We start from the raw sequence: 16,363 nt of genomic DNA on the forward strand, positions 1-16,363 counted from the left end.
TTTTGAGACCAAAGCTTCTATCATTTGAAATAAACAAGAGTCTTGCTGTTTCAAAGTAATGATCCTGAATGGGTTTTTTCTCTTTATTTTCCCAGAGGGGATTTGTTTCTAAATACTTACAAAGCCAGTCTAGCCAATCTAGTGTGAAGTATGACCAGAGATTCAGACTATCTTTTATAATAAGCTGAAGATAAAACCTCTATTTATAGAATGCTGATTTTTGCTACTAACTCCTAGGAAAACTATCTCTGCATCTTAGGGAATACGTATTTTCAAGACTGCCAGTAAATGCTGAAATCACCCAGCATGTCGAAGGTTTTCAGTGCAAGTACAGAGTCAAAGGCATTTAGGGTCTGGAGGATATTAGAGTTAAGAGAAAGGATGTCTACAATGTCTTAAAGGGGAAATTCCCTGCTCACTCTTGACCCCATATTATATGGAGGATAATGACAGAGAAGGAAAGAAATCCATGGGGGATGAAGAGATAGATGGGAGCAACAGGGATGGGGAAGGGCAGGGTCAAAGAAGTTCAGGTATATCAGTGGTGTAAATGGGTGGTAGATGGTAGAGTGAAGTATCCAAATGAAAGAGTCAATAACACTGAAAACACAAAATCTAAACTTTAACAAATTTAAAAATGTGCCTGTCAAGGTGGCAGACTGAGGATAGGGTGGGAAGGAATATTGGTGCAGAGAAGTTGCCTCTGGTGCTAGGACACTCTATGTCTAAAACTTAGCTATGAATAATTTTGTAGATCATGGTGCTTTAATAAAATAGAATGAAATATTGAAAAATCAGAATATCTGCAATGGTTATCTTTAGGAAATCTTTTAAACTCTTTTTGTTTTGGATCACTGTTCTGTAGTTTTAAGGCACGTTCTTGCATCAAAGTAATTAAAAGGTAGTTCACTGACACTGTCACTGTCACTGTCATCCCATTGCTCATCGATTTGCTTGAGCAGGCACAAGTAACATCTTCATTGTGAGGCTCGTTGTTACTGTTTTTGGCATATCAAATACGCCATGGGTAGCTTGCCAGGCTCTGCCGTGTGGGTGAGATACTCTTTGTAGCTTGCCAGGCTCTCTGAGAGAGGCGGAGGAATCGAACCAGGGTCGACCATGTGCAAGGTGAACGCTCTACCCGCTGTGCTATGGCTCCAGCCCAAAAGGTAGTCTAAGATACATTAATTGATAATATTAAATCACAAAGTCATTAAGGTAACAGATTATTGGACACCATAATTGGTAAGATAACAAAAACATTCCTAGAAAAACAAGGATGAGTCAGTCAATTTAAGAAAGAAACTTAAAATCGTTAGAACTAGAAAAAAGCAAGATAATGTCTAGTAAGAGATGAAATAGGTGAATAGTTAAGTTTGGCTATATATTCTCCTAAATCTGGAAGCATTGCTATTAGAGAACAAAGAAGAATGGGACATATTTTGGTATGTGGGTCTTAGGCAGAGTCTCTTGTCCCCGCACCTGGCTGTCTTCACTGGGGCTCCTCTCCAAGGTTGAGTTTCCCTCCCCGCCGTGAGCAGAGCCCCGGCAGCAGAAGACCTCCGGAACCCAGCCTCAGTCATGCTCAAGGCATGACTTGGATGAGCCTCATGCATGAAGAACCGACAGAGGAACCAAGGTGTGAGGGACCTGGGGCTGAGATCTCCAAGCCTGCTCAAATCGGGATTGGGTCTCTTCTGCCCAGATCCCCCATTTTCCAGTAGCGAGGCAGTCACACCCAGAAACTGCCCCCGGTGCTGTGTAATCCCATCAACAGGCAACATCCAGAGACTATAAAACCAAGCTCCCGGAAGCTCCCAACATCTTATAGCCTAGTTCACCCTCTCAGAGAAACTGGCAAGCTGCCGAGAGTTTCCTGCACTCATGGGAGAGCCTGGTGAGCTCCCTGGGGCATATTCATATGCCAAAACCAGTAACAATGATGGGTCTCATTCCCTTGACCCTGAAAGAGCCTCCAATGTGACACCGTTAAGAGGGACAGGTAAAGAGAAGCTTCTAAGATCTCAGGGCTAGAACGAATGGAGACGTTACTGAGACTGCACAAGAATCACCATCATCCTGACGATCAACGGGATGATGATAATGATGATGATGATGATGATGATGATGATGATGATGTGGGTCTTAACATGCACCTGGTAGAAGATGGAATGGCATAGATCTTAGAAACACTTTAACATTATTGTTTATTATTAATTTGCTAATAAGCAAAATATGTTGTATAGTTTTCTCATTTCCTTCTGCTTTATCATCACATATAAACTGAGCCTTCAATATATTATTTTATAGCAGTTGAAATGCTACTTTTTTTTTCTTTTTGGGTCACACCTGGCAAAGCACAGGGGTTACTCCTCGCTCTGCACTCAGGAGTCACCCTTGGCGGTGCTCAGGGGACCATATGGGATGCTGGGAATCGAACCCAGGTCGGCCGCGTGCAAGGCAAATGCCCTACTCACTGTGCTATTGCTCCAGCCCCTGAAATGCTACTCTTTAACTTAATTCATGTTGCCAGGGGCTATTGAAAATTTTTAAATGAAAGAAAATAATAAAAAGATAAAAATAAAAGAAATTTATTTCTCCTAATAATCCTTAATATAGTAATATGACTATAATACTCCCTGTGGGAGTATTAACCTCAGAACAGTACTATGACCCTTTAAAGGAAAATTTTTCATGTAAATTACAATGCCTATTCTGCAGGTATGGTCACATTTGCTTTCCTTTTTACTTCATGATTTAACTCTTGAAGACATGAGTATAATTATGCAGTGATTGTTTAAGTATCCTGGAATTTATCTATTTACTCCAAGAGGTCCCATTTTGGTTGACTGTAGTTTCATTATCATGAGGGTATGACCTTAGATTGTTCTTTGAAATCCAGGTAAGTTTTATCTGCCAAATACTATTAAGAAAATCTTTTTACTCAGTCTATCAAACACAGGCTATAAAATAATGACATTCTGCTTTGGTTCAAGAAGATCTCCAGTGTAGTTGTACTGTCTCCTATCTGATACTCAGCCACTATATATATGTGTGTCTGTGTGTATATATAATATACATACATATATATGTGTGTGTGTGTGTTTTCTCCATCATATAATTTGAATGTCATGGGGGACACAGACCTATGTGTGAAGTATAGAGCTACTAGTATGCGGTGGTAGAAGTCTAATTAGCAGCTTATAGCCATGCCTCTAAAGCAGGTCTCTATAATAACTTTGGATTTCTAAGTATGGAGTTTTTTTTTTAATTTTTTATTGTGGAAAGTTACAAAGTTACAAAGTTTTCAGGTTTAAATCTCAGTTATACAATGCTTGAATACCCATCCCTTCACCAGTGCTCATATTCCACCACCAAGAATCCCAGTATAGCTCCACCCCGCCCCCTCACACCCCTAACCCCCCACGCCCCTAGCCCCCCCACCCTAAGCCCCTCCCGCCTGTGTAACTAATAAATTTCACTTTACTTTCACTTTGATTGCATACAATATTTCAACAAAACTCACTATTATTGTTTGGAGAGTCTCTCCCCTAAAGTCAGACCTGCTGAAAAGGAAGCATTAGATAATTTGTTTTCCATTGCTGAGGATGAAGAAGTATGAGGTCGAGTGACCACACTTAGCAGCCTCTCAGTTTTGGGTTTCTGTAATTTAGTATTTTAGTAACTAAGTCCAGAGAGATATCTGCCAGAAGTTGCATCGTTGCCAACTTGTACTTCTCAGTTACATTATATTCCACATATGAGTGCAATCTTTCTATGTCTGTCTCTTTCTTTCTGACTCATTTCACTCAACATGATACTTTCCATGTTGATCCACTTGTATGCAAATTTCATGACTTCATGTTTCCTGACAGCTACATAGTATTCCATTGTGTAAATATACCAGAGTTTCTTTAGCCAATCATCCCCAAAAACAATAGCAACCGGTGTTGGCGTGGATGTGGGGAGAAAGGGACTCTCCTTCACTGCTGGTGGGAATGCCGACTGGTTCAGCCCTTTTGGAAAACAATATGGACGATTCTCAAAAAGTTAGAAATTGAGCTCCCATTTGACCCAGCAATACCACTCCTGGGAATATATCCCGGAGAGGCAAAAAGGTATAGTAGAGATGACATCTGCATTTCCATGTTCATTGCCGCTCTGTTCACAATAGCCACAATATGGAAAAAACCAGAGTGCCCGAAAATAAGTATGGAGTTTTATCTTTGAGAAAGTCCAATGTTGAAAAGGTTCTACCCAAAGAGAGTACTTCTAGGTAATGTTGTGACATGGAAAGGAGGAGACATTTGAGTAATTTACTTCCCTATCCCTGACCCACAAAATCCATAATTTTTCCTAACCTTGTCCCTTGACTATTTTCTACTTTGGATTCTAGATAGGGTGAAAGAGAATGTCTATGAAATAAAGCAAAAGTTATGAAAGTATCAGAAGAGACTCTGGTGCTGCTTCTACTCACGTCTGAGAAACAGAAGAGGGATTAAATCTTTCAAAAGAGTGATGGGAGCATAGTTTTTCATAGCACTTAAGCTAGTCAAGAATAGATTCCATTACTGTCAAAAAGTCTATTGCATAGCTCTGCCTCACCAAAAAACACTGACAAGTAATTGGAAAAGAAGCATGTACAGTGAATGAAACTAGAATATTCAGGAAACATTACTCCCTAGAACTCAAATGGCTATTTTGATAGTGTTATTTATGTTTTTAGGCTATAAGAAATATGTCAATTGGAGCAAAACTATATGTAATATTTTTAGTTCTATGGCAAGTACAAATAAAGGATGACATACCATATATCTAAGAGTTAAAAAATTGAGAGGTAAAGTAAGGAAATACTTTGCTTTGACAATACAGCCTACTCAGACCATGCATCCTGTTCCCTTGAAATTGAGCAGGGAGCATGGTGACCAAAATTTTGTTCCAGGGTTAAATCACCTTAGCTGCTGAGTAAATTCATCTTAAAGCTGGAATAGGGGACTGTCAGCTTCTCCAAGAAGCGAAAGGACTCTAAGTTCCCCATTCTTGTACTCACATTTTTGACATGGAGTTGCTAAGTAATTGTACATATCTTCCAAACTATACAACTCAATAAGTGTAGAGGAAGGGAGTGCAGTTATCTTTAGCAGCATTTCTCACCTGGGTACCATACAGTTGCTCTATGGGATCTCAGGATATTCCAAGGGAGGCACATGTGAAAATTGCTTAAATTGAGGGCTACGGTATGAGACTAAGAGACCAACAAAGAGTGCAGATAGGCCACAGAAAGGAAACAAAGTCAGAAAAGGGCCATAGGGAGGAAGAAGTTCAGAAACACTGACCTAAAGAAACGAATATTCCTCACTTATATTGAAATATTTGAGGATGACAATTTTTAAAAAAATATGTTAGCCATTTACCCTTATTATAGTTTAACTGGTAAATTTTCTTCTTTATTCAGTCTGCCCTTGCCCAACCCCAGCTCCTTGATCCCCTGGGCCTTTGTGCTCTGATCTGTTGATCCCAGTTTGGCTAATATGTCCTTCTGATGCTAGCCTTTATAAAAATAACTCTACAACTCCAAAGAAAATAGTGTTTGTGTCTCAGTTATTTTGGTAAGAGCAGTCTTTCAAATTATGCAGTACCAGGAATTGCTATTCAAGCCTATTGGTCCAGAGAAACTAAGCATTCATCCCAGATAAGTATCTTATAGACATTTATACTTTCACAGTACTAGCCCCATTTAATTTGGGGGAGTTCTTAATGGATAGAAAGTGATTTGTATTTTCCAAACTTTACCAGTCACATTCAGGTTATATCCTAACAAAGGAAGGAGCAAATGAAAAACTCTTAGGTCATTTTTTGGTTTGTGTGTGAAATATGGGTACAGTGGTTCTTTACCTAAGAAGAAATGCACACAGAAGGGAATGCTAGTTATACTTACAAGGTATTCAGAGAAAGCACTGCTCACAATTTATGCCTATTCTTATGAAGCCCATTGTCAGATTGTTTTAGCACTATAAATAAATGAACCTGTTCATTATAAAAGAGCTCTTCCTCAAAGTACAGGTTTAAGGGGCATGTTTTCAATTCTGTACTTTAATGGAATATGGATCCTCATCAAGTGGTGAGATACCTGTGAAATGTTTGTTGCTATTATAATGCTTGTTATAAACAGAGCTGCTCCAGGTCTTATCAGGATGCTTATCACCTATAACCTTTGGTCGTATATACTGAGATTGAAATACTCATCACAAGCAAGGCTTATTAATGCAATGACTAATAGCATTTTGAGTAAGAGTTCTTTGGTCTAAACACTGGCACAATGAATTATTGACTGTAATGACCTCTAAGCTTCAATTTTCTCATTTGAAAATGGAGACAGTATTTCCATGTACCTTATAGGACTCTTATGTAGGTTAAATCAGATACATTGATTAAAATAAAATATAGAACATTGTAAACATATAATAGCTATTGGTTATTAAAAATGTCCTGTATGTGCTGAGGAAATAGCTCAGCATAAAATGCTTGCTGTGCATGTGTGTGCATCTTGAATTCATTTCTAAGCACAGCAAAAGAGAATTCAGTTGTCATATATTCTCAGGTTTTAGTACCTTTAATTATTTTAAGTGATGATGAAAGATTTAGGTAATTGTCAAATAGCCTCTGAGTTCATCATTCAGTATGTGTTTCCCAGTGTTACACAGGACAAAGAACAAGGAGGTCAAGTAGCATGTTGAACTAAAATTATAATGTGACACTTCAGCATAGCAATATGTTGTTTTGTAACATGAAGATTTAGACTGTTCTCATGATTTTACTATACACAAAATTGGTGCTGCCAGCAGGTCAACCTGTACTTGTGGGGGAAGTGCATCAGCAGCCTGATGGTGCCTTCGACTTCCAGATACCCCCAAATTGCTGTTGTGACTTTGGCCAGGCCCCAACAGCTTGGGGCCAAGTTTACCAAGAATTAAAGGGCCAAAAGTTAGGTATGTGGGAGACACACCCACAAACCACCTCCAGCTCAGCTATATAAGCTCACCTCTCAGCCTGGCAAGCTACTGAGGATACCCAGCCCATAAGGCGGAGCCTGGCAAGCTACCCATGACGTATTCGATATGCCAAAAGCAGTAACAACAAAGTGCTATTCATGTTCCTGGAGGGAGCAGACGCCATTGGGCTACACTAGCACATGACAGGGATGAATGGAGACGTTACTGGTGCACATTCCAGCAATCAATGAACAATGGGATGATAGTGACAGTCACAGTGACTTAAAAAATCCACAAGGATACCATTTTTGGGTAGTAGTTCCAAAACAATTTTTATAAGTACACAATCTTATCACTCATGAATTAATAGCTATGGTTTCCTGTTATTAAGATCCTAAATATTGCTAAGCATTGTGTTAGGTATTCTTCACATATTTTAACATTTGTTCCCCACAATAGTAAGGATCATATAAAAGGAAAATGAGAATATTAAACTTCAAATAAATTGTCACATTTTTCAACATCATGTAGCAAGGAAGTGATAGCACTGAGATTTGAAGTATCATCTATTGGAGTCCCAAGCTTGTTTTTTCAACTATACCACAAACTAAATATTACAGGATGTTACAAGATGAATTGATGTGGTCTTAGGGACTGGTATGTTAGCTAAATGCTCTACAGGGAACATTGAGAGTAATGATTGGTGCCAAGGGGGAATGAAAAGATGAGAGGAATTGTACAGAATCAGTATAGGCTGAGTGGAGGACAATGAAGAGATCAGACAAAGGCTATAACATTATTACTTTACTTTAACTAAGTCTAGCTTTTGACAACTTTGCTCTAGTGACCACAATTTCTAGACATATTTTGGACTCAGAGCTGTTCTTTATAATATAGTCTTAAACTTTAGAAAGGTCTTTGGTATCATCCATTTTATTTATTTTTAGAAACTTGACTTACTAACATGGATGCTTCACTTAAAGCTACTGTCTTTGAAGTGACAGTCAAGGTTCTTAAATGAAAGAAACATAAGGGATATCTGACTTGGTTTAGGATTCTGTTCCTATGACGTGTTACATTTACATCATTTATGATGTGATTTTAACCTAAAATATTTTTAAAGAAGGTATGAATTTTATATTTTTCCTGGGTAGAACAGCAAAACTATTTTCATATGCTCTGATTTAAACAGTAACTATGTTCAGGTTTACCTGTGAGTTATCTATGGAAAATATATGCTATAGACTGAAGGGGGGATATTTAAATTTCTTGACAGAAAACGTTTTAGAAATCTAATATGTAAGCTGTCACTGTCACTGTCATCCCGTTGCTCATTGATTTGCTCGAGCGGACACCAGTAACGTCTCCATTGTGAGACTTGTTACTGTTTTTGACATATGGAATATGCCACGGGTAGCTTGCCAGACTCTGCTGTCCAGTCGAGATACTCTCGATAGCGCAATGGGTGGGGCATTCGCCTTGCATGTGGCCGACCCAGGTTCGATTCCTCCACCCCTCTCGGAGAGCCCGGCAAGCTGCTGAAAGTATCTTGCCCGCATGGCAGAGTCTGGCAAGCTACCCATGGCATATTTGATATGAAAAAAACAGTAACAAGTCTCACAATGGAGACGTTACTGGTGCCCACTCGAGCATATTGATGAGCAACGGGATAACAGTGACAATGATAATGTGTAAGCAAATTGGGAAATATTTATATATTGAAAATAGTCTTAAAATTATTTGAATTTGACTTTTCACTAATTTACGATGGTCTAAACTTCACATAGCTTCAACTATGTGAGATTTTATTTTCTCCATGTTATCTCTCTCCTTGTAATGAGTTCTTTTTAATGCTAACTCTCTAGTCTAGTTAAGCTCATTTGCTCTGGTACTGTCCTTAGGCATGCAGAACAGTTGGTCAGTGCTCTCTTTATGATAACTCTGTATACTTGAGCATGGTGATTAAACTGCCTCTTGGCTCTCTTTCACAAGGCTAAACAACTGCAACTCATTTAGCCTTTCCTCATAGGTCCTATTTTCAATGCCTTAATCATTTATAAGTTTTTTTCTTTTCTTCTCTGGATCTTTTCCACTTACTTTGCAATTATTTTAAGATGTAACCTGATGAATGGTTCTAATCTAAGTTTTTGCAATGACTAAATATTTAATAAATTATTTAGAAATTAAAAGAAATGCTTGGTACTGGATTAGGAGTCAGAAGACAGTTTTATCTTTGCTTTTCTGTTTTCTAGGTTGAGCACAAAGTCACACTTGGACAAATCATCTAAATGTCTCTAAGCATCCATTTATCCTCTGTAAATTTATAATAAACACCTGCTTGGCTTAGATGAGATAATCTATGTGAAAACATTTTTGTTCAGCATCAAAGCACTATGCAAACACTCTGTTGCCAGACGTCTTTCAAAATGTTTTGCATGCATTAACTCATTAAGGTACTGTTACCATTCCATTTTACAATAAGGAAATAGTAGAGCCAATGAGAATTAAAATGCCTCAGGTCACACAGCTATTAAGTGACAGAATTTATTCAGACTGACTCCAGAGTATGTAGTCTGAAACACTATGATATGCTGCCTCTTCAGATAAATGCTAAGCATCTAACAGAGCTACCTCTTTTCAGGATACTTGATGTTCAAAAGCCATCCAAAGGTAAATGCAAGTAGGATAGAGATTTTGAGTCATGGGTAAATAGTGCTATGAGAGGGAATCTTTAAAAGTTAATGGTTAGCTTGGCCATTGAATTAAATCAGATATCTATGAATAAAGGGGTGAAAACTAATGAATGCAATAATGAATTAGGAATGCTGTTAGGGAACTAGTTTACACTAGTACACCTAAATCTTCCTATAGAAAGAACACTGGATACTCAAATCTGTGATCAACTGAGATCAGTGATCTATGGTCAATGGTTTAAAATATATAGTTACTTTCATGGCTTTATCTCTCTCTATCTCTGTTGTCCTTTTATACATTAATTTCAATACCTTTAAATTTGGAATACTTTCTTTATTGATAAACTATTAAGGAGAGATATTAAAAAAGATTAGTTACATGCATATTATCTCTGCTGTACTCTGAAGCACTGAAAGAATTAAAAAAGACTTTGGAAAGAAATGTTGGAAGAATTTTCATTTAGCGCATGAATATTTGAACATTCACAGAGAAATTTAGGACCTATACATGAAATGGAGGATGCTAGTCTATATAACATTAAACTGAAGATGTTGCTATGTTGGAAAACTGTACCATACTGAGGTTTTCTCATATGCTGACAGTTGATTTATAGGGAATAATGTTACAATTGTATAATGGTCTCTTCTACTTCAAATAATGGCCTGAGGTATCTTTTTGTGGGAGATTAGAAAAGTTTCCTTCCATGAAAATAAGCTTAAAATTGAAAACAACTTTAGTGATGGGGCATCTTTTGGGAAAATCTGACACAGATTGCTTTATGATGAATTATGATAAGCTTGCCAAAGTTAGGAAGAAATGAGAAAAGTAATATATTTGCATCTTGTAATTAAATATATTTATATTACTTTTTAAAAGTAAAATGTAATATCTAACTTGCTGCTAAATTAAATGTTTTATTTAATGAGAAATGTATTTTATACTCAAAAATTACGGCAAATTGATGACATATATAAAAAGACTTGGGGAGTGAGTCTTACACTTTTGATAGCGCATGTCCACAGACATATTGTTTGTCTCTATGAAAGCACAGTCAAATTTCACTGGAACTTAAATATGTTCATTCAATATCCATGCGTCTAACACTTTATGCTGGATTCTATGTTGGACACTGTAGATATAACAGTGAATATGACAAACATGCTTTCTACCCCATAGTCCTTAGGGCCTGATAAAATTCCTTAACTAGCATAATAAACAATAATAAGTTAATAGTCTTGTGACAATTTTTGAAAGAGAAAAGGAGTAAGTGAGATTAACTTCTTAGCCCCACCTAGGTATTGCTATTTTTTTCTGAATAATGTCCTTTAAACATTGCACACAAAGTATTTTGAGGAACACTGTGAGAATGCATATAGAAGAAATGAAGATAGAAGTGAGACATGAAAGAGAAAGAAGAGATTTTGAATGTTAAATTTTTTCTGAAGCTTCTTAGTAATAATTATTTTCTCTATAACATTGTATGCCTGTGAAACCAATAATATCAGTCATGCACAGTAGAATAAACTTTAGTTCCCATTATGTAGATGATAAAACTAAGTCATGGATATTTTAAGTGCCCAATTGCTATACTGACTGCAGAGCTCTACCCACTGTTTTTTTCTTTTACATTATTCCGAAGAGTCCAAGACTCCAGTATACTGCTTCTTTAAAACCCACAAGACTTAAGAGAATGTAAGATATACAAGAAACCAAAGTCACTAGTGCAAAGGAAAGAAAACAAAGTATGGCAAGGAGGATGTTCCTCTCTGCTTTAGGCTATTAAGTAGGTCACCCAGTAAAAGGCTATTTTTGTATAAAATTTTAGAGGGCATGTAGTACATCTACCAACATCACTGACCTGATTCTTCACTTTTAAGATCTAAGAAAATCAAAGGCAGTTTTCTTTTTTTGGAAGAGAGGGGTGGATCATTTAGGTAACTCAAGAGAATGTTAGTTGGGAAATTTGATTTAACCAGGGTACTGTTCTAGATTTTCTGTGAGATGTGATTCACTAGAGATATTCTGCTCTTAATGTAGACTCAGCAGTTTTTCCTTTCTCTCTTTCCCTACTTTACTCCCTTTCTCTCTTTCTTCCTTCTTATTTTCCCTCTTTCATCTTCCTATCCTCTCTTCTTTCTTTCTTAGTTCCCTTCTCTTCTATTTCCTGTTTTTGTGTGATCTCCTTGTTGGGTCATATCTGACAAACTGGTAATATTCAATTTGCGGCTGACAGGATAGTACAGCAGGTAGAAAGTTTGCCTTTTACATGGAAAACCTGGTTTCTATCCCTGGTGCACCATATGGTCTCCTGAGCCCACCAGTAGTAATTCCTCAGTGCGCAGCCAGGAGTATTCCTGAGCATTTCTGGGTGTGGCTCCAACACCAAAAACACCCCTCAACTCTCAATAACTTTATAAATCAATAACTTTATAAATCAAGATTTTCAGAATAAATTTTATATATATTCAATTTGCTATAAAATAGCTCTCCCAGATAATGGCTGCTCAGTATAATTTCAATATCTGAGACTGTTTTGGCTTTCAGGTATACTGGGGTAAAATTTGGATAGAATCATTCCTTTATAGTTTTATTTCTGTTAGCACAGCCACTTGGTTATTCACAAGGAAACTAAGACAAATCACAAACTAAGACAAATAATAAACTCTCGCCACATGTCAATTTTTATTGACTCTATTACAAAAGGAGTATCCATGAGACTTAGTCCTCTTTTATTCTTTCAGTCTTGAATTTAAATGTTCAAGCTTAATAATGAATACATTTTGGTATATTGAATTATATTTATCCAGTCTTATTATTTTTTTCATATGCCATTTTACTTTTAAAAATGGTCTTATGTGACATGTATATTCTCTGGCCCAACTCGGGAGTCAGAGGGATATTCTGCAAAAAAAAAATCTACAAATTCAAATCTAATGAATCTTGCCCTGATACTATAAACCCCTGAAGCAAAACCCCTACCCAGCTGCTTTATCTAATCCCTTATCAATTCCCTGCTGAGAGGAAGGAAGAGGATTACTTTGAAATGGTCAGCTATCTATAAAACAGAAGTGGAAGTCTGTATTTATCTGATAGAATTAAATTGCAGAGACTTCCAGATTAATCTAGAGATCCTCTACAGTTTAAATATTCTTTTTCTTTTTTTTGCAGCCACTGAGGAGGGAGAGAGTATGAGAGACACTGTCAGAAACTGTTGGCACTTTTAGTCTGCTGTCTACTTAATTTATTAGCAAGTATGGGAAATGCTTCAGCTCGATGATTTAACATGTTGGTTGGTTGGGTGGTTGTGGTGGTAGTGAAATAAATCTCAAACATACCTGTTCCAAAATTGTGTTAATCCTTTCAACTTCACAATCAATCAAGTATCGTTTCTCCTGTCTCCTGTCCATTTCTTCAATGATGCGCCTGAATTCTTGGACATCCTTTATATTTCCCACAGATCTGGCTGTCACTTGCCAGTTGTTTTGAACTGCTGCTTCCATAATTGCTTGGAGTATGGAAAATCCTAAAATAAGAAAGAACGGTTAAAATGATTTTTTTCAAAAAAAAAAAACTTCCTGAAGGTTTTAACAGTTCCCTTGAGTTTATATTCACAATTCACTGGTTTCCTTTGAACCTTATCCATTGTGGAGAGCAGGTTTACTCATGTCGACCTTAAGCTGCAAAATGCTTGACACCTCTATCTTATTTTAAAGGAAAGAATTTTCTACAATTTGTGGGTACCAGTCTAGATATTTATTAAGTTTTTACTTAAGTAATGACAGCTGAAGTATAGTACCTAATTATTTTTTAACAGTATTCATTATCAAAACATCTATGAAATGGTTGACAAGAGCTTCTTATTTGTACACACAATCTTTCTTAATACATTTGGAGCTCATTTCTTTCATCTCTCTTGTAAGCATTATTCAGAATTAGATATACTTTTAAAAGACACGAAATTCATTTAATATAGTTGATCCTTGCATAAATATAACTATCCAACAAGGTAAAGTATGTCTACCAATCAAATTATATCTACCAAGTAAAAAGTCTAAGTACCTAAAAAGATATGACTGGGGGTTTAGCACAATCATATAGCACTGTAGCACTGTCCTCTTGTTGTTCATCGATTTGCTCAAGCCGGCACCAGTAAGGTCTCCATTGTGAGACTTGTTGCTGTTTTTGGCATATCGAGCACACCATAGGGAGCTTGCCAGGCTCTGCCATGTGGGTGGAATACTCTCAGTAGCTGGCCGGGTTCTCCGAGAGGGATGGAGAAATCGAACCCGAGTCGGCTGCATGCAAGACAAATGCCCTACCCTCTCTGCTATCACTCCAGCCCTAATAAGATATAACAGATTATCTGTTCTAGGGCATAATGTCTCAAAGTAGAGAGAGAGTATGGGGAATATTGTCTGCCATGGAGGCAGGGGGAGGGTGGGAAAGGGGGGGTAAACCAGGAATATTGGTGGTGGGAAATGTGCACTGGTGGAGGGATGGGTGTTTGATAATTGTGTGATTGTAACCCAAACATGAAAGCTTGTAACTATCTCACGGTGATTCAATAAATTTTTTTAAAAAGATATAAAAATGCAAAATAGTTCCTTGATCAGAGCTTTATGAAAAAAATTCAATCACATTGTGTCTTTTGTAGTTCTGCTCCCCTTTTCTATAAATTTACTGGAGGAGGAGCTATGGTGAGGTAAAACATTAGATAGGACACTTGCAGTTGGTGGATCAGGGTTTGATCCCTATCACGCTATATGGTCTCCTGAGTCCTGCCAGGAGTAGTTCCGGAGCACAGAGCCAAGAGTAAGCCCTGAACTTTGTCAGGTGTGGCTCCCAAACAAAAAAATTTACCAGAGATTCTTGTTTCCTTTTCAGTTAATTTACTCAGATAATCATTAAATACATCCTGGGTCTAGGATAAGTGGGTGAGTGGAGGTTCCTTAAGTCTGAGGAACCTGTTTGTGGTCAGTGTTTAAGAAGTTATAAGTGGCAGTGAATCCCAGAATATGAACCATACTACATCTTCAAGTATGATCCACAGAATAATATAAGGATCTATAAGAGTATGCATGTCTCTAGTACTGTGCATATGATTTTTCATCTTGTATGAATCCATGATCTAAGTGGGTTTCACAAAATATGGAAATCCTTTTATTGGGAGATAGTCAAAAGGTGCTTCCCTTCTTCCCCTAAATTTAGAACATTTCCATTTATATACAGGTAATTTAAGAGAAGTGCGTGATTGGGATGATTTACATTGTCCAAATTATTTGTGGCATAATAATCTAGCCATTAGATGAGAATGGAAAAAGAGTCTGCTTTCTTTATTTTGGGATTTAAAAAAATATTGAGAGGGTCTTCTGAACAGTACTTACAAGAACCTGGGTCCTATCTCCCTGGCCCAAAAGAGAGATATTAAAAATATGTTAATAGAGTTTAGTTAACTTGTTTAAATGTCTTAATATTCATGATTTATATGGACACAGTTATTGCATCTCACTACCACCAGAGCCTCCAAGATCTTCTTCTAATGTCCTTATGTTACTTCTACTCTGACTCTTCTCCAACACCATACCTCCAATACTGTGTGAAGTCTTAGTTTGTGATCCAAGGCCAAAGGTTTGCTGTTGCTACTGTCTAGTTCCTTGTTTTGTTTCTCTATATGACATAGATGAGGGAAGTCATTCTATATTTGACCTTCCATCTCTGACTTATTTCACGTAACATGGCACACTCAAGTTCCATCCAAAGTCCTGCAACCTTTTGAACAAATTCTAGGTATAATGCTACCTCAGACTTATCCTGTGGTGTTAACAGGCTATGGATGGGAATCTTTACAATATGACAGAAAATGGTATTGACATTTGAAAAGTATGCTTCAGGGAGATGGCAGCAGTGACTCAGCCAGTCATTATGACTCCTTTGTGTGTTGGGTGTATACAGGAAGAAGACCACAAATGAGAACCGAACACTTTGTAATTTCCAAATGAGCAATTGCAGCACAGGAGCACAAAATTACAGATCGGAGTAAATTACCATTGCTTTAAATGTTAATTCTTACTCCTTTTAAATGAACCATGCATATTTATTTCTCAGATTTACATTTTCCTGTGAGTTTTCATGTGTTCTCTGTTTCAGTAGGCGTTGAGGGCACATAGTGGGATAACGTTTGGTATTATGAAATAAACATAGGGAGAAAGAGATTAAAGCATTTAAAAACATTTCTTATGCAGTGTACAATGAGGCCTCACTATTTTGTATCCCTCTAATTAAAATTTTATAAAAAATCAACAAGAATTAGGTTGAATCTAACTTTTATACTATTTATGAGGAAAATATTGGCTAAATAATAATAGTAATGAAATCACACAGGGGATCTGATACATTTAAACTATACTTTTAAATGGGCTGTCTTAACATAATACAGTATTTTTGTATGTGTTGAGTTGAAATCTGCATTCTCTTATTCTCTCCTAGTTAAGCCCATTCCACCAATTGGGGATAAAAGAGACATGTTAAATCCCATTTCCATGTCACAGTTCTTCACAGTTTAAAAACAGCATGTCTTCCCTTATCTTATTTTTTAAAAAAAATGAAAACTTGACTTTATTTTTACATTTCCCAATGCTAATGAAAATTGAAATTTTTTTCTCCCACTTGCTACACAC

General features: G+C 37.0%; 1 protein-coding gene across 5 annotated transcripts in view; it reads right to left on the reverse strand.

Moving 5' to 3' along the window:
* GRIA3 (glutamate ionotropic receptor AMPA type subunit 3) overlaps positions 1-16,363 on the reverse strand; it is a 358,867-nt gene that overhangs the window by 166,264 nt on the left and 176,240 nt on the right. For all 5 annotated transcript variants that reach the window (XR_008627437.1, XM_055123303.1, XM_004606340.2 and 2 more), the window contains exon 4: positions 13,022-13,209. Coding sequence is in view for 4 of the 5 variants with exons in the window: in XM_055123303.1 (XP_054979278.1) it covers positions 13,022-13,209 (188 nt within the window). In the remaining variant the exon portion in view is untranslated. The remainder of the gene's footprint in view (positions 1-13,021; positions 13,210-16,363) is intronic.

The sequence above is a fragment of the Sorex araneus genome, chromosome X (assembly GCF_027595985.1).
Source record: "Sorex araneus isolate mSorAra2 chromosome X, mSorAra2.pri, whole genome shotgun sequence".
NCBI lineage: Eukaryota > Metazoa > Chordata > Mammalia > Eulipotyphla > Soricidae > Sorex > Sorex araneus.